Genomic DNA, 20,467 nt, shown 5'->3' with positions numbered 1-20,467 from the left:
AAGCTTGTAAGTAGAAGTAAACTTGTATGTACAAATAGAAACAAACTTGTGTTCATCTATTTTTACATGCAAGTTTGCTTCTCTTTGTACAAAAGTTTACACAATTTGTACATAAGTCTACTTTTACAAGTAGAAGCAAACTTATATATATAAAACCAGAAGTAAACTTGTATGTAAAATGTATGAATGTGTAGAAGCAGAAATAGAAAAAAATTTGTAAGAATGTGTAAGAAGTTTACATCTGCTTTTACAAGTTTACATCCACATTCAAGTAAACTTTTATGTACAAATAGAAGCAAGCTTGTATGAAAAAGTAAACTTACTTGTACTTTTACATACAAGTTTACCTTTATTTGCATAAAAATGTATTTGTATGTAGACAAACTTAAATGTGTACAAGTTTGCATCTTCTTTTACAAACAAGTTTGCTTCTACTTGTATGCAAGTTTACATCTACACATTCATCCAAGTTTACTTTTACATACAAGTTTATTTCTATTTCTACTTGTAAGTATAAGTTTACTTATGCAAGTGTACGTCTACTTTTACATACAATTTTAGTTCTATTTCTACATGCACATACAAGTTTACTTGTACTTTTACAATCAAATTAAATTTTGCATACAAGTTTACGTCTACGTACAAGTTAGCATCTACCATTCTTAAATTATGCTATTAACTACAATAACCCTAAAGCTTGTTTTGGCATTATCAAGAGATGTGGCCACAGTGTAGATTTTTGAGCATCTGTCAGTGTGTTCTTCACATATACATGTAGCTATCGTATGACTTCAGGAGTCGTATGGACTACTTTAATGCCACCTTTATGGTACTTTATTTTTGTCATTTTTGAGCTCGATATCCCCAGGCCCCACTCACTTTCATTTTAAGTAAAGGATCTGCCAAAAAATCACTTGATTAGTTGCAATTGCTTATAGCCTTCAGTGTAATTGTGTTTTTCAAATTTGGTTAGGCAGTAAACCTTTCAGTGGATGCTCTATGAGTGTGTCTCACTTTGATTAATCACATTTTCTCACTATCTCTCTTTTCCTCGCTCCTCTAAAAGCAGACTAATTGAATTGCCCTGTTGAGGGGTCTTATTCCCTCCAGCTTTTTCTGTGTTCCTCTCAATCTCCCTTCCTGACTCTCATATCATCTACTGCTATTCCACTGCCACGAGTTGATCTCAGATCTGGGGAGTAACCTTAGAGGTGGACAATTTAGCATCAAGAACAACATCAATGTTCTCTACCCATTCTGTCAGGAGCCAGGAGTATGTAAAGACCTACTGAGTTCAGTATGCTTAAGTTCACTAAGGTCGTCAATTTTCCCAGGAGAATACTATTCCATTCATCTCAAAAGCCTGCGAAAAAGATTGTGAATGGCAGATAAAGATGCTTTTTGGAACCAATGGCATCTACCAGCAGGTAGAGCATTTCTCGCTGCATAGTGCATACTATTTCACTTAATATTTTAAAACATAGTCGTCAGTATACAGTTGAAGTATGCTAGTATAGCATTTAGAGCTGCACGATTAATCGTTAAAAGGTCGGGATCTCGATTCAAACACCCACGCGATCTCATTCCTAAATGACACTATTTCCGTGTTTCTATTAAACCTTTGACAAAATCACACCAGAGCGTTCAGATCTGCGTTGGTGCAGCCGCTGATCCAGAGAGAGCGGTTATGTTCAGGACAGGTATGGAACAACTTCACAAACAGTATTTTCAACCACACAGTTTTGTTATTTCTGTGTTACAAATATTCATATCACAGAAGTAAAATAGAGCAAATCACCTTTTGAAAGTAACTTGGCGCGTCATATAAAGATTGTATCATTTAGATTGTTACACCAGTAGGTGGCGACAAGTGACTGTTAAAAAATGTATGTCATTGAATCATTCATTCAAGAGATTCGTTAAAAAAAACCCCGCTGATTCATCCAGTAATGAAACAAGTGAAGTATTTATGAGTGAGTCATTGAATCATTCTTTTTTTTTTTTATATATAATTCATTCAAATAAATTAAACATTTTAAATAGACTGAAGCGATTAACATTTTGTCAGACCTTCGAGCAAATTGCATGTTATTTTGTTTAGTTGTCTGTTCAGAATCGTGATCTGTTATAAAAAAAAAAAAAAAAAAAATTGGGATTCACAATTTATCCAGAAATGTGCAGCTCTAATTCAATTCCAAACATCGCCCAGGTTTTCGCCACTACTTAAAATCTTAAACTATTTTGGCACCATATATGCTCTCTTTTATCACTCTCTTTTTTTCTTTTTTGCGGAACTGTTGGAACGTGAGCATTTGCGCACTATTTTCCAGACTGAGCTCCAAGCCCATACTGTGCATCCTGGGCTCCTTCTCTCGGGAGCGGATTCTGATCTTGGCAGCGTAGAAAAGACTGATCAGTGTGGCCAGACTGACCTCATCCTGTGGCTCTCTGAGTTGCATCCATACACACACACACACACCATCTGGAGAGTACAGACTCCACTTATCAGACGCAGCCAAAAAGATGATTGCTTAACAGCATGGCCGTGCCTTCATTTGATCAGATGGACTATATTTGCATGCTTTGGGCTTCGCCCTTGTGCGGTTCGAGCAGGAAGGGCAGATCAGACATGGAATCTGTGTGCTTGGCTGAGCACTGGTGTCTAATAATACCAGCTTAGCACTCTGTAACTTTACGCCCTCGTAAAACTGCAAACTCCAAGTTCCCTGATGGCTCGACAACACCAAACTCTCATCAGCACATAATGCATTTCATTATAATTTGATAACATTTTATGTTGAGATTACACATTGTGGTACAGGTTGACCGCTAACATCGTGACTTTTTTCGCACAATAATTCATTACAATGCCTACTTTTCACATACTACATTTTTTAAAATCTATTTACAGCCCTAGTAAAAATTCTAAATAGAATTGTAGTGTAAGTAATGTTTATATATTTAACCTGAAAAATGTGTCAAGATTAAGTGTAACTGAAAGTGTAACAAACACTTAAAGGTGGTCAATCTCCTTGAACATCAGTGTCATTGTGCAGTGAAATAAAATGTGGTTCTGGCTGCAGCTGCAGTAGTGTACTAGCAAGCAGTCTGGAAGGGCAGTGTAATCAAAGCGCGAAACCACCGAGACCAGGAGCGCTGGTGAAACATGGCAATGGCTGGAGGTTGTTATTTTATGCTGAGCGAGCAGCAGCTAGTCAGACTCAAACCCAATCCCACGACCTGTATTAGAGGAATGGATGAATGAGTCCTAGGTGGGAAGAGTTCAACCCAAAAAGCCGCCGAGTAAGAAGGACATTGCTGGTCTCCAGTTCCAGAGTGGAGCTATGGAGTGTGACTGGATCTCTTTCACCTTCCCTCCACCTCATCATGCCGGTCACAGTGGAGCCTGATCATGGGTCATATGAGAACGGGGGTTGCTGGCTCAGGCCACAGAGGTGTCAGTCAAACTAGAGGTGAGGGCTAAACATTAGGGCACGTAAAGGCAGGCCAATGACAAAGAAAAAAACTAGTGATTTATTAAAATTGCTACCCAAAATGGAGGGCCAAAATCATTAACTGAAACTGACGTTTAACCCTCTAGGGGTCGATGGACAGGTGGATTCTTTTTCTCACAACAGCGGAAAAAACTTTAAATACCCCACACAGAAACGAGTAATGCATAATTTGAAACTGTAAAGGGTCTACTTTTAATTGTGAACACTCACAATAACAACAAACCTTTGTGCTTTTGTAATATAAAGAAAACAAGCTTTCTGCTATCTCAGTCTCTGTGAACTTCTTTCTGAAATGTGTCACAAAAATGAACCGAAACTCAGCGAATACTTGCCACACAGACATAAGAGATATGCATTTAGAAAGCTTGAAGTGTCTACTATTAAATTAAGTAATTCATATCAAAAACAAATATTCTCTGTTTATGTAATCCTTATTAAACTTGGTAATCGTCCACGTGAGCCACGCTAACCTGTGAACGCCCTATCTATGGAGCGAATTATGTGCCATAATTAAACAAACAAATCCAGCATTTTGCAAACAAACTCGATCTACTTCGCAAAGGAAAACTCGACTTGCCAACAAACAAATAAAACATTTTGCAAAAGAAAACCTCAAAAAGGTTAATTATAGATCAAATAAGACAGAAACACACCCGTTCACCGCTCATTTTCCTCAGCTGTAGGCAAAGACAAGTTTCAAATCAGTGCTTCTCCGGGAGACTAGCGCCATCTACTGTTTTAGAAGAGGAAGTTGCTCAACTGCATTTGTGAGAAAATCGAGCCGAGAGATCTCAGAAAAAGCCAAGTGTCACACAATCATAACAGACAGATATGCATTTGTATGCACTAGATTTGGTATTTGTTCAAAGGTTACATGCAATTTGTAGGATGGTTTGTATTTATTTGTGAAGTATTATCTTGGCTCATTTATTTATATTTGTAAAACACAATACATATTTGTTACTCCAGTGCATTTTCACTCAAACTGACTTTTGTACTTGCACATTGCTTTCTGTTTGTTTGGGAGTCGAGTTTTCCTTTGCAAAGCAGATCGAGTTTGTTTGCAAAATGCTGGATTTGTTTGTTTAATTATGGCACATAATTCGCTCCATACCTATCACCTCGATAAACAGCGTATCGAGCTTCATCATTCCTCTGCTTTACAAGCAAGTTTGGAAGAAGTGCAGTGGCTCAGAAGAAGAATGCGATTGATCCAGTGGAGTACTGAGCAAGTCATTTATTCTTACTTACATTAGTTAACATAGCTATAGCCAGACTAAAATACAGCACTTCCCAGATTATGTGTTTTGTCTATTGTGTCCATTTCAGTGTCTATTTCATGTGCACAGGTAACAGGTACAGCACTACATCAGGTAAACATGGTAAACTTCACCGTAACCAAAAATCAGGCTAGAGTAGTGAAATTTGTTCAGGCTGATATATTGAGAGGCGGCTCAATGCTGAAGAACTACGACTGGTTTAATTTATAGAACATGACACCCTGCACACCATAAAGAGTTCAATAACCCAACCCTCTACAATGCGAGTAAATCACTTGCATATGCGACCAAATGAGAGGGGACTAAAAAATGTCTTTAATTAGCCAATGGCTAGTAAGTTGTATGATTACAGTCGCCTGTAATTCAGTTAGAGGCAAAAAAATTGTTTAGTGCAGATATAATTTCATTGCCTGTTGAGCTTTATTCACCATGGTTTGGCTGAGACCGCCCTCTGTCGCTCTCTCTCTCTCTCACACACACACACACACACACACACACACACACACTCAATGTGAGAGAAAGAGAGAGCACATGCAGGGCTTGTTGACTGAATTGTCACTGTCTTGATCTGGCCAGCGCTGCGTCGTAATGAAAGTTTATTATTTGCATGAGTTTTAAAGCCTTGCCAATTTAAGCATTCAAGTGCAAGAAGACACGAAAGATAACTCGCGCGCGCTGTATGAGAAGTTTTGTGTACACAAATTGCACATCCGAATTGAGCACTCTTACATCTTTGTGGACTTGAACGGACAATTTCTCACAAAATAATGTCAAAATGCTCTTGGCAAGTATCCTAGTAAACACAGTCGGTAATGTCTTAAGTGAACGTAAACAGTCGAGAAATAAAACAAGTGTACAGTATCAGTATATCGGATCCGTGCATTACGTCTTAAAGTCACAGCAGTCTAATATTCCTGCAGCTGTCTGTGTTTTTAATGTTAGTCAAACAATAGACTCACTGCAAAAACTTTTGTAACTTTAATAAGGATACATCTATATTATAGTTTATACAGAGAAGACTATGCAGTGTTATTTCACATTGAATTACTTTATTCAATTTCTGCACATAATCTACCTAATCGGTATCTAACTACTGTTACATCTACCTGAAAAACACTGTTTATTTCATTTGCATCTTTGTTCTGTTGTTTATTTCTACTATTGCTTGTAGTTTGATTTATATTTTATACTATATTTATGTAGAACTAGAATATTTTTTATCTCTGCATCACTAAAAATAAACCTTTCAATAAGCTTTAAATGTAAAACATGTGCAAATTTGTTAGAATATACATGTTGGTTTCATATGATTCTGAAAAATATTGATACCATTTTCATGTGTCATTCATTATGATATCAGGACATTAAGAAAAAAAAAAAAATTTATACAGAAATTAAAACTATGCTCATCACAGAAGAGGTGCATTTAGCATTTATTATTATTGTGTTTTTTTTTTATAGTAAATTCATAAATAGGACTACAAATTGACTGAGGAAACAATCCTGAAGCATAACAGTCTCATTAAAATGTCTGCTGTATAATCAAATATAATTTGTGCCAAAACACTTCAGTTTGCTGACATTCGTCTTTGACTGCCTTCTCTACATGCACACATGCCTGACTGGAGCTTTAAAAGAACACAAATATTCAGAACCACACGATAACGTACACAAACACATTTCCAAACGTGAATGGTAATTTGCACTTTTGCTAACCCTACGCACATCCAGAAAGAGCAAGGAGGAAATGTGTGTGCTGGAGTGGACAGGTTTATAGAGACATCAGTATCAGCACTACGCGAGACGCAGGAGAGACGGATTGAACTCCCGCAAACGGGCGAGCGGAGAGGGCTGAATTACACCATGAACCTGATCGATCGTGAACTTGAGAAATGTGCTGTCATACTTGCCTCTCAGTCAAACACTGATTCTCTCGCTCCCGCTCTTGCTTCGGGAGAAATATGAACAGGAAAGAAAACCATTCTAAACTCTGGCGAGGTGCTTTGCTGTCCTAACTGAAACAGAGCTTCAAAAGTGACTGATTCGATATGTTCTTCATAGGCAACAGTCAAGCATGTGTGCCACACAATCGTGCTTCTCGCGACAGGTCATTAGTACATGTCGCTAAGATAACTACATATTACTCTAAAAATATAATACACACAAAATATTCGTTGTGAGTATATTCTCTCTACAGCCACAAACCATGACAGTATGTTTTCGACCGAAAGAGAGATTTATTTTTGTTGTTGGTCGAATTGAATATTTAATTTGATGCTCATATTCCCATATTTATATTGCTCATATCCATTCCTCTTATTTAGTAACACTGTTAAATGTAATCTTTAGCAAATCTTAAAATGAATATCCATTTTTTAATAACCATTTCAAAATGAAGATTTGCATCCATTTAAAAAAAAAAAAAATAGTACAGAATTATGACTTTTAAATATTTTAATGTTTTAATATTTTAATATATTTATCAGTTGTCTATAACTGGAAAATATTATTGTACAGAACTACAATATTTTAATAGATTTTATTTATATTTTTAATTGATATTGTTATAATATTTTAATGTTTTAATATTTATATATATTTATTAGTTGTAAAATGTGAATACTATAGTACATAATTATTATGTTTTACAAATATTTTAATATGATATATATATTAAAATATTTGCAAAACATAATTATGTACTATAGTATTTTTATTTTACAACTGATAAATATATACAAATATTAAAACATTAAAATATTATAAAAATATAAATTCTGTACAATTTTATTTAAAAAATGTTTATATATAATATATATTCTTCAGTTATATATAATATCCATTAATCAGCTATCACCTATTAAATTAAAATAATTATTTATTTATTGGTATCTGTCAGAATTTTAATATCAATGCCTTCCCAAACATACATATTATAATAATCATAATTTCCCTCAATTTTGTCTACCATCTTGGGTAAATATTTTCTCTGAAATTGTCACAATCCTTTCTGGGATGGTCTCTGTAAAGCATACATGTAATGCTGTCTCAGAATTTGGCCAAACTATGTATAAAAAGGCAGCATAATTGGACCAAAGTAAAATTACACTGTATTATTGTACAATTATGTGTTATATACATGGAATAATGCATGGAATAAAAGATTATATAACATTTATGTATTCTTAATTTTAAAGGGGTCATATGACAGAACATTATTTTGTGTATTTGGTTTAATGCAATGCGTTTACGCAGTTTTAGGTTAAAAAAAAAGTCATTATTTTACACATACTGTACATTGTTGTTGCTCCTCTATGCCCTGCCTTTCTGAAACGTGTAGATTTTTACAAAGCTCATCGTTCTGAAAAGCGCGGTGTGCTCTGATTGTCCAGTGATCCATTGCATTGTGATTGGCCTAAAAATCTTAAGTGTGTGACGGAAATGTCCCGCCCCTTACCATATTTGGAACATCAGCTCCCAAAGCAATAATGACAGGTGAAGATGTCGGTACTACCTTTTCAATGCGAGCCCGAATCTGATCCGGAAAATGCAGATGTCCAAACTGATCTATCAACTTTGCCAGCGCGACTGGACCAGATCGTATCAGATTAAGTTTTATTTCATTGGGGACATAATTACTGATTATAATGACTTATACTGTGTTTTTACGCGTTGCGCTACAGGTGCGAGAACACTATGTAAACATAAAACCATGTCCGCCGGCGCCGGCGGCAACAATAATACAGCGAGAATAAAAGTTACGCCTTCTTTCTTTGCATTTACATTTGAAACTCTGCCCACACACACTGGCGTAGATTTGAGGAGGTGTGTTTGAACGAAGCGTTTTAGGAAGGCGTGGCTGAGCCTCAACTTTTATAAAGAATATCTCTTTAGGTCTGACACTTTGAGCTTTGTAACTCTGCAGATCTTATACTTGCACAAACAGCTACATAACACACTAAAGAAAAAGGAAAACAAGAAATCGCATCATATGGTTTTCGCTTTGAACTCCTATTTTAGCTAGAATCTGGGCAGGATCTGAACATAAACTCATATAATTACCCATGACTTGCAAAGCACTGATGAAAACACAAGGCAGCAGATGGAGTGGCCAAGCATGTGTTCATATGGACACGTACACCTTGGCTTCACAAGAAGCTGAACTCTGGCAGTGAGTCTCCAACACCAAGAGGTTGAGAAGGCATCAAGTTGAGGTCTCTGAGGAAATCACTTTTAGAAAAAGCAATCAAGGAGCACAAAGCTGTACCACAAGCGCCTTCAAGCCTCCACATAAATCAACCTCACTCACGGTAGCATTAACGGCTTCACGTTACTGACCTCAGTAAACTTCAGCCAGGGTCTCGGCCTTTAAAGAATAACTAAAGGGCAAACAAGAACCAGAACCGATCGCTGCTTAGACAGAGATCTCAGTTGCATGTGACTCTTAAAAACACCATTGCATTAGTAATCCAACCCATAGCAGTGGGAAAGGCACTACTGTTGATTCTAAAAATCATTATTGGCATGAGCCAGTGAGAAATAGACCTGTCTGAATCTGCTTGCAATAGCTTGATCAAAGCCATTATGTTTCTTGATAGGAATACTTTTTTTTAAAGGAAACTTACAGCTTTAACACAAAATAAATAAATAAATAAGTCTGTAAAATAACAAAAATCACACAGCATATATAAGACACTTCCAAGAGCAGTAATAGCAATCTATCAAGTGCAGTCAAGGCTTTTAAACCTGCTCTTTGGGTTCTGATAATGGCATGGTTATACAGTTTGATCATACAGCACAGCTGATTCACACTCACTGCAGCAGGAATGGAAATAAAATGATAGACTGGAAGATTCTTTGGCATGGAAGCTTGTTTTGGTATTAAGGGTAAAAAAAATAAAAATAAAAAAAAGTGGTTTTGTGGCTTTATAGCTTCTCATAATGTGCCTCTCTCACAAGATTATGACTTTGAATCTCATAATTGCAACTTTTTTTCTTGTAATTGTGTCTTTATATCTCAGCGTGACTTTATATCTCACGGTTCTGAGTTTAAATCTCACAATCGTGGCTTAATTTCTTGTGATTGTGGCTTTATATATATCATAACGTGACTTTAAATCTAATAATTGTGACAATTTCCTGTAATAGTGGCTTAATATCTCAGAAAGTGACTTTAAAACTCTAAAAGTCAAGTTAGTGGACCATGAGGTGGAAGATGATAGCCTTTGATAATTCATCATGCCACAAAGTCCCACAAAGTATTTGGCATATTTAGCGAAAATTAAAAAAATATATAGTAACATTTAAATTAATACCCGGCTAAATTTTTTCTTTTTAAATGTGAGTAAATGAAAAAACCTATTATTATATTTAATGAGTTCTAGAGCGTTTTTGCTATAAGGCATAAAGTATGTATACATATAATTCGTACCTAAAGTAGAAATATTGTGGGACAAGTTCACATTGTAAGTTTAATATTTATGGTTAGGGGTGTTCTAATTCCTGTCCCCAAATATGAGCACTAGCAAACTCCTAGCACAGCTCCAAGGTCCCTTAGTCTTCAAGGTTGGCAATGCCCAATAAAGCAGTCTCAAATTAATAATAATGCATAATAATTCTTTCTAAGCAGTCTTTTGAGAATTGTCTGCTTTTATTTGTGTCATAAGCAAATAGGGCAGACTGATTTCCAGTGACCGCTGCGAATGTCAAAAGTTGGATGCTGATCTAAGACACATATCTCTTACATCCCCTGCTTCTAAACATAATAAAGAGAGCGGCTGATCTCAGATCAGCGGGAAAGAGCACGCTCCACTGACAATGTCAGGTAAAGAGCAAGCAAGCAAAAGCTAAAAACAATTGTCATAGCCAGCAGACAAACCTCAGCACAGGAAAGGGATAAAGAAGATTAAAAAAAACAAAAACAACAACAAAAGCTAAGCATAAAATATCTGCTGAATCTCAGAGAGATTCTTTATCTGAAAAGCACACCATTAATCTCACAGGATTTACCAGGAGGATATGTCACTTTAGTGCTAAATTTATAAACTTGAGTTTATAAAATTAATGAAAGAGCACAAATGTATCGCAATATTATCTAATTCATTAAACTGCAACTAAGCATCTTAAAAATACCTGAAATATTTCATTTTTTCACAAATTGTTTTTTTATATATATATATAATGCATCAATCTCAAAATAAATAGTCAAGGGGTCTCTGAGGTCTTTTTCATCTTCTTGAGGCTGGATGTCAGTAATTCACCCATAATGCTCTAGGCTTAAGGTCTCGTTCTATAGATAAAGTTGAGCAAGGGCATTAAAAAGATGTTTAGATTTTTTTTCTTTTACAAAAATGTAAAAATATAGTTTATAAATACCAAACTAAATTAAATGGGCAGCCTGCCAAAACATTAGAAAATCATTTTCATTTTTAGAAAGTATTTAACACTTAATAACATATAATTTCCCATTACAATCGAAAATTATTATTCTTTTTTCATGCTCCATTTTTTCCTCCGTCAACTAGCTTTTGTTATGAAAAACATACAAGATACAACAGAAAGCATGAATATTTTGGGCAGTCCACATGCACACCAGTATAATGTTCCGGTCAGGAAGCCCAAGTGCCAGCACATGCTAATAATATCCCACACATTGGATATCTTGCCCCTGCGCTGAGGCTGCCAGCTCTGCAAATGCCCCCTGAAGTTTGCAACTACAACCATCCGCCCACGTGGCAGCCCACCAGTGAGTGTGCTAGACTGCATCATCTCTGTAATATCTGCTGTTTGATCACAACAAACAAGGTGTGAGATGTTAAAACTGGTCTTGGGTGGGATATTTGTAAGTAGCAAAGACATGTGAAATCATTCAAAAGTGTTAGGTCAGTCAGATTTTTGGAATAGAAATGAACAGCTGTATTAAGCACGCATTAAATTGATCAACAGTGACAGTACGTGTTTACATTATTACAAAAGATTTGTTTCAAATAAATGCTGCTCTTTTGAACTTTCTATTCATCAAAGAATCCTGTTTCCACAAAATCTAGTCCACCTGTTTTCTACGGTGGCGCAATGCTGCCACACATATTTTTCCTACTCAACTACGTCATAAAAACGAGATGTTATGTTATTTAAACAAATATATATATTCTCGTAATAACGAAATGCTGTCATTAAAACAACATTTTTCTTGTTAAAATGAAGTATTTTCTCGTTTTAACAAGATGGCGTTAAAACTGTTTTTTCGTAATAACAAGATAGTGTAATTAAAACAAATTTTTCTCGATAAAATAATATATATTCTCTCATAACGAGATGTCGTTAAAACAAAATTTTTCTTGTTAAAATTATATATATTTTTCTCATAATAACGAGATGTCGTTAAAACAATGTTTTATCGTAATAACGAGATAATGTGTCAATAAAACAAATAAATTCTCTTTAAAATAAAATATTTTCTCATAATAACATTAAGTTAATGTTATTATGAGAAAATATATTATTTTAAAGAGAATTTCTTTTTGTTTTATTTTAATTTAAAGAGATGTTAATTAAACATTTTCTTGTAATAATGTAATAATGAGATTTCATTAAAACAATGTTTTTTCATAATAACGAGAAAAATTCTCACAAAAATTCAGCAATTTCTCTAAAAAAAAAACCTGTCGTCATTGGCGAGCAATGAATTCTTGGGAAAGCAAGGCTGCGAAGGATCCATCTCTTGTATCCTTCATTTCACAGGAAACGAAGGACGCATTTGGAGAACACATTTGAAGAAGCCTTCGAATTGGTGACGCGGTGACGCAATCGGCCTTCGAAGGATGCAGCCTCTGAATTGGGACGCAGCTACAGACAGTAGTGCGCACATCATGTGCAGTTCGCGCATACAGAAACATTCAGGAGCACAGAGACTTACTGTCAGCGTTGTTCTGTGATTTATCAATTAAATAGCTTATAAACTGAAAAGTGCTGGCATATACAGTATTGCTCTGTTTTGGAACTAAAACCCACAGCTTCACTATTACTGCTGCACAGGTAGGTTACATTCACACACACAATCGCTCTTTCACTAATGCATTCAAATCTTACTGTGTTACTTAATCTGTATCTGGTTTAGAACAAGCAGAAATCTGTAATCTACAACGACCCATAGACAAAACAACTGAAAAATAAGCTTGTTATGTCAGAGCAATAGCGTGTGGGCAGCGTTCTGACATTTGCTGCAGCTGTGCACAAGGCGACCCGAGTTTGAGTCTCGGCTCGAGGTTCACAAACTTTAGCATCTAGTTGCAAATTGCGGCCTGTTGCAAAGCATTCCCATCTCGTGTTTTTATTGACGACGTCATCAGCGATTCAAACTTCAAACTCCTAAAAGTCGACTTCAAAAATAGGTCGTTCAACAATGCGCCACATTGATAATAATAGGAAATGTTTCTTGAGCAGCAGATTATCATATTAGAATTATTTCTGAAGGAACATTTGAGACTAGAGCTGAAAATTTTGATTTGATCACAGGAATAACTTTCATTTAAGGCGAGACACGGCAGGCAAAAACATTTTTCATGCAGTGGTCAGTTTTGAGATTGTGGTCTAGTTTACTCCTTCAATATGTGTTCTTTCAAGCTGCTATAAAGAAAACGTTGAAAATATACATCAAGATGTTTATTTTATTACATTTTGTTTACTTGCGGCAGTAAGTTTCTCCCGAATTTACCAAGAAGTCAGCATTCCAACGCGACAAGCCGAGCTCCGTCTGTTCACTGAAGTCTGTTATGACCGGTCGTTGTAAAGCTCTGAGTCTCCTGCACAACGCTATGTAACCCAAATATGGGCATTTCCTTTCTATCAGTAACCAATCGTGAATGTCCAAAGGGGGATTTAAAGCTAACGACGAAATCTCATTTAGAGCTATTTAAATCTTTAACTGCCGTTTTCTCAAAATGAGTTTTTTGTCATTCTCCAGTACAAACATCTCAGCCTATGTAGCACCTGTGGACACCAAACTTCCCAGTTATACAATTAGCAGTATTCTGAAGATATTTTCAGAGGGATTTATTAATAAATCATTCCTTGCCTGATTTATGTGACATTTGAATAAAAAAAATATGGCGAAAAACAATTTTTTAAGGCTATGGACAGTATATTTTGATTTCCTAGGTAATGAAAGCATATATCCTGAAATCCCTCTGAATTTTTTTTTTCCCCATCTTGTGTGTAAACAAAATGAAAAAAAAGAATTTTGCACCTGGCTTTATCATATCACAAGATCTATCTACCGAAAATATATGCAAAATCGTGCATATTTAATGAGATAATGCCTAATTTGCATAATTAAACATACAAATTTCTAAAACTTGTAATATTTTTTTTTAAATATACTTGTGTAAGTAATCAACTGAGGAAGTTTCATGGTGATATCTATTATTTTAAAATGTTACCCTTTTCACCTGTAGTGTCTCGCCTTAATTAAATATATTAAACCTTGCAATAATATTTCACAATGCAGCCTTGGAGAGCAAGAGAAAGTCAATGTAAACTTGTTGTGCGGCCAAGTTTGTGGTGTGCGATCTCTTTTAAAGCTTAACCATAAAATTTAAGCCATTTTATAACTTAAATAAACCAACTGGAGTCGAAATGCTGGGGAATTAACTATAAAGAAATGCATATATTTTCATTAAATATCTCATGAATCAAAATTCTAACTTTAAAATACAATAATAATACTAGTAAAATATTACATCTCTAGGACCATGCATACTCGCATATACACACACACATTTTAAAAGTAGGTTTAAAGGAACACGACAACTTTTTGGGACTTTAGCTTATTCACCGTAACCCCCAGAGTTAGATAAGTCCATACACACCCTTCTCATCTCTGTGCGTGCCATAACTCTGTCTGACATACCCACCGTTAGCCTAGCTTAGCACAAAGACTGGAGGTAAACGGCTCCAGCTAGCATACTGCTCCCAATAAGTGACAAAATAACGCCAACATTTTCCTATTACATTTTGTGATTTGTATAGTCACAGCGTGTACAAAAAACAAGGTCACATGAGACACAGCCATCTTCTAACCGTATACATACTGGGAACTATATTCTCAGAAGGCGAAGCACTGCTACTTCTGCGGAGTGATTTACTCCAACTCTGAGCGAACTCTCTGCTCCTCACCACGGGGCTTCTCAGGTGCTGCGAGCAAATCACTCCGCCCAAGAAGCAGTGGGGGATACGGTGAATAAGCTAAAGTCTCAAAAAGTCGGCGTGTTCCTTTGAATGAATAGAAAAATAAAAATAAAAATAAAGATTGAATGAGCTGTCAATTTTGGCATGTTTACATTATCAGCATATATTCCAATAATGCTTAAACTGACATCAAACCATGCGGACATATCCTCTGTATCATTCTGTACATGCTTCAGATGTGAGTCACTTCAGAAACATGACGTGACGTGACTGTGCTCTCGCTTTCTCTACTCACAGTTACAGGAGAAGGAAACAAAGCTGCTGATATGCCGGTGGGGTGAAACTGTCACAAACAAAGTGTCCCGGAATGGCCATGACCTTGCGCTTTCTATGGAAATCTGTGCAATTGCGATCAGTTTCTGTCATAAATGATTTGTGGATAATATCACTCAGCAAATTTAGTGAAAAGTGCCGTTAGCAGAAAGCATGTTCTAACAGTAATGATACCTGACATAAATATCCCAGAAAGCATAAAACTTTTTACGACATTTTCAGAACATTGTATTTTGATTGCTGTTAGGTTGTCACAGCACACAGTTAAAAAAAAACAAAAAAAACCACACAGCTAAGATAACCTAAAACGCTTAAAAATGCGATGAAAAAAGTTTTACTTGTAAGTGATTGGTTTAAATCGCTTAAAATTGTTCTAGATACCACACCTAAAATAAAAAAATGACGTAAACAAAACTTAGAATGTAGTTTACATATCTGGATTGCAAAAAATGTATACCATGCGTAAACATAAGAATGCGAAATTGCTATGCGATTGGATACAATCACAAACAATCAGAATTAGAGCTGTTTGTTTCAAACAGAGATCATGATTCTCCCACAATTCTGAACAGACAACTAAACTTGTTGTTCTGACAAAACGTTAATTTAAATAAGTCTATTTAAAATGTAAAAAAAAATCAGGTTGAATGAATGATTCAATGACTCCCTCATAAATAAATTGTGTCATTACTGGATGAATCGTTTTTTTTTTTATCTCTTGAATGATTCAATGACAAATACATTTTTTAACAGCCACTTGTCGCCATCTACTGGTGTAACATTGTAATTGATACTTACAAAAGGCGATTTGCTCTATTTTGATCGCCAACATAGTCATCAGTGTTTAAATCTGTACAATAAAGTTTTATCCCACCAGTACTTCTGTGATAATATGAATATTTGTAACATTTGTGGTTTCATAGCTATACATGACCACAGCTCTCTCTGGCTCAGTGGCAGTCCCAACACAGATCTGAATGTTCGCTGTAATCGTACTTGTTAAAGGCTTATAATAGCAAATACATTTTAATATTATATGCAACAAAATGTTTCTGTTACATTATGAAAACATAACGTTAAACGTGTAACATTAAAAACCCAAAATGTCATTAACTTTCCCCGCCACTGACAGAATTTTCGGCTTTCTGTGTTTTCACTGTTATACGGTAGGGGGCGCTATTACACCTCTTCTGAAAGAGTATCTCTTGATCCAAACACAGACGTAGAAGAAGCAGAAACAAGCGATATCATGTAAAAAAACGCGATCATCAACATTAAACAGCATATAAATCAAAACTGCCTAATGTTACTGAATGAAATATCATTAAATTAAATGACCCAGGAAGATCTATAGGATCGTGAAGCTTTGGGGTGTTGATGGACTCGATCTACTCCATCTATGTTTGGACCTTTGTTCTGAATCTGATCTGGATTGACATGAATTTCTCATCTTTTTGCTCAAAATGTTGCTTATTTTTAATGAAACTAACCCACATTCAAGTGTTAAAAAGCTAAAATAAAGCTAAAATAAAACAGGGTTTTTTTGTTTAAAAGTTTGTTCTTTTGACATATTGCATGCTCAGATTTTCATACAACAAAATATTCTGGGGGCCATTAAAAATGTTGTGAAAATGATCAAAAATGCTGGCTCTGGCTGGCAACTTTTTTCTAAAACGCTGGCAGGGGAAGAGTTAAATACATAGAAAAAAAGTTTCACAACATTTAGCAGGGCTGTTATCACAGGTGTGTCACCTGACAAAGTGAGTCGTGAGAGGCAGAATGCTCTGTGCTGACATCCCAGAAACACACTCACACAATGGCACACTTGAGAGATTGTACGGACCATCTGTCTCACACACACACACACACACACATACAGGCATGGCTTGTGGACAGTGTGACGGCTGCCATAATTAAGCTTATGGTGTTTGTCAACTTTCCCTGCATGAAGCAGAGCATCGCACAGTGGCCGTCCACGGTGAGTCACGCTACCCAGACGGGACAGCAGCGTCGACTGCCAAAAAACCCAGTCAGCACCATAAAGGTCTGGGTGCTCTACACTCCCAGCATGCAGTGCGGCTGCCAGATGATTTTTAAAGCCACATTTGCACACTAACCACTGAGGAACACAAATACACCCACTGAAACCTGGCATTTAAAAATATGGTGTGAAGTAGTCGAGAAACCAACCTCCTGCGGTAAACATCCGGTATTTGAATTTTTTTTTTTTGGCACAGACATACTGTTTACACTCTTTAATATAGAACTGAAGGGTTATATGGCAAAAGGGTTCTATATGAAGAAATGTCTCAAATGATGGCAAAATATTTACGTTTAACAGGTTATTTCAAATCTTTCTAGTGATAAAGCATGATTACGAGCTCCTAAAATGTAATTAAAATAAAAAACTATTAATTAAAACTAAGAAGCAGCGCCTGACCCTTTAAGCTTCTACATGGAACCTCTTCTTCTAAGAGTGTAGGAGAGGTTTGAAAAGTAAGGGGACACATTACGGCATGAGCCTATGATTGGTCAATTTACATGGTGTTCTGATGGCTTCTTCCTGTCTAAGTGGTCCAGACTTTGTGCTGATAGTCAATAACTACACAAGCAGAAAACATTTTTGATCCAAAAATCTTAAAATGATGCAACAGGATGATATGGATCACAAAGGCATGCTAGTCAAAAACAAAAAAAATGCTATGAATGGCAGTAACCAATCCAATTATAGAAAAGCGTAACGGTTTCGAAAGCTAAAACTTCTGTAACAAACAATTTACGGATTTCTGTCCGTCTCAGAATAGTGTTATTGCACAGTAGGCACTTTCATGTCATTCGTTTTATTTATTTTATCTTTCAAGATATAATTTTGGTTTTGTCTGAGTTTCCATTAGAAACCTTAGAAATAAATATAACATTTCAAGCCGAAAAATTAAATAAACATCTTTCTCAGTGCTCCCCAGGTTTGTTTTTAAGCGAAACACAATAGGTAAACAAGCCTCAACGATCCAGTTCTGCATTACAAATCATTTCAGCATGCAAACATATTATAAACAAATTCCTTTAGAGTACTACTTTATGTCAGATGCAATAAAGATTGAAATCTCGGCTACTTTAGGTACTGCTACTATTGTTTATAAGACATGTTGAGGCTTATTTTTACCTCACCCCTGCCAAGCTTCAAATGAATTCCTGGAATTCCAGTTAAAAGTCAGTATCGCTGATCTAAGTGAGAGTATGCTGCTCTTCCTGATTTTTTGGATATCTGAATATTTCTCTCCCAGCCTGGCGCATGTTTCGTCAGAATCCTTTATCCGATAATAACTGAAAGTGGCACAGTGACAAGAGCGCAAACAAAGAGAGACTGTCAAAATGTTACGTTAGAGTAGCGCAAACTATGAAACAGTTGCACTGGAAATGTTTCATTTCAGACTAAAATGTCATATTATGCCTCTACATTCATGTTTTTCAAATGATTCGTTCTTGTGTGTTAATACACACTTTGACAGCAAACTAAAGGAGGACCATTTAGGCATTGTCCACACTGTTCTTTTTAAAACATCTTTTTCTCTCCATTTTGGCCTTCCGTCCACACTGAGACTGCGTTTTTATTAAGGAAAACTAAGCTTTTTGAAAATGCTCTCCAAAGTGGATAAATTCGAAAACGCCGTTTCCGCATTGTAGCATCAGTGAATGGTGAGATCTTTTGCTAAATAAAATGATCCTATCAGAAGAATTGCGCAGAAGGTTTTATGCATGTGCAGTCAGGTGAATTTAGCGTGTTCAGGTGTTTTCCAAAAGTTTCTCATCCACACTGAAACGTCGGAAAACGCCTGAAAACGCTAGTGTGGACGGAGAGCGTTTTTAAACGAAAACGCCGTTTTCAAATGTATCCGGATTAATGTAGACGTAGCCTTAGGGAAGAGCATAGTTGGATAAAAAATAAAATAAATAATATGTAAGCAAAATAAATGTTTTTATAGAAAAAATACTAATTTTATTCTTTTATTCTTTAGGGGTGTTCAAAAGGAAAACCCACTCACAAACAGACAAAGGGCCCTATTTTAACGATCTAAGCACATGGTCTAAAGCGCAAGTTAGAATCCACTTTTGCTAGTTTAACAACGGGAAAAATGGTCGGTGCGCCCGGCGCGTGGTCTAGAAGGGTTGTCCCTATTCTCTTAATGAGTAATGGGTGTGTTTTGGGATTTACGTGCAATAAACCAATCAGAGTCTCATCTCCCATTCCCTTTAAATGCCAGTTGCACTTGCGCCATGGCGGATTCGCTTTTTTTGTTATTTCTTTTTCGCAGTCTATTTCTGTTGCCTCAAAATAGCAACGCTTCAACAATGCGCAAGAACACACCTCGTTCTCAGACCAGCACGCCCATGGGCGCAAATGCATTTGCTATTTAAACAACGTGGCGCAGGACGTGAAAATGAAAACTGCGTCGGACTGAAACTAGCAAAACACACTTGCATCGCATTACGCCGGGTGTAAGATAGGGCCCAAAATGTCAATACCCTAGTGCTGTCAAAGCGATTAATCGCATCTAAAATAAAATTTAGATTTTTTTGTTATAGTGTTTATAAAATATATGCGTGTGTTACACACATACAATATATTATACAAACACAAACTTTTATGGTAGATGCGATTAATCGATTTAACAGCCCTACTATACTCACTACTAAAGAGCAAATTTTTTGATTTGGGTTAGTCAATGAGAAGTGACACGTGTACGTGTTTCTGTGCAGTATCACATGTGTGCCAGCAGTTTCTTACCCTTCTTGGTTGTCCTCTTCGTCCAGATTGGAAAGTAGCTGGGATCCGGCCAGCGAGAGGTCCAGGGCAGCAAGAGGAAGGTCCCTGTAGGCGAAGCTGACCAGCTGCACTGGAGCCATGCACTGGCCTTCATCCTCCACCTGCTGAGAGATCACCTCCAGATCCGGCACTGCTGCCTGCTGAGGGGGCCTGGGGACACATGGGGGACACTACTCTGTTGTCTTCTTACATTAACTGTCTTCAACAAGTTAGCATAAAGAAATGACCTGGATTACGCCCACCACAAAGACTTTTCATATTGGAACAACAGACTAAATGAAACCTATCATCACAGATGGGTACTGAAAAGTCAACATGAAAACAAAATG

General features: G+C 36.3%; 1 protein-coding gene across 2 annotated transcripts in view; it reads right to left on the bottom strand.

Annotated features, from left to right (window-relative positions):
* Positions 1 to 20,467, bottom strand: part of tmem266 (transmembrane protein 266) — a 69,148-nt gene that overhangs the window by 22,994 nt on the left and 25,687 nt on the right. Inside the window, exon 3 of one of the 2 annotated variants that reach the window (XM_084397571.1) lies at positions 20,100 to 20,288. The exons of the other annotated variant lie outside the window; for it this stretch is intronic. Within the exon in view, the coding sequence (XP_084253697.1) occupies positions 20,100 to 20,288 (189 nt within the window). The remainder of the gene's footprint in view (positions 1 to 20,099; positions 20,289 to 20,467) is intronic. 2 annotated transcript variants of the gene reach the window in all.

The sequence above is a fragment of the Rutilus rutilus genome (genome assembly GCF_951802725.1).
Source record: "Rutilus rutilus genome assembly, chromosome: 23".
Taxonomy (NCBI): domain Eukaryota; kingdom Metazoa; phylum Chordata; class Actinopteri; order Cypriniformes; family Leuciscidae; genus Rutilus; species Rutilus rutilus.
Note: the sequence above shows the minus strand (reverse complement) of the source record. Positions and strands in the feature narration are given on the sequence as shown.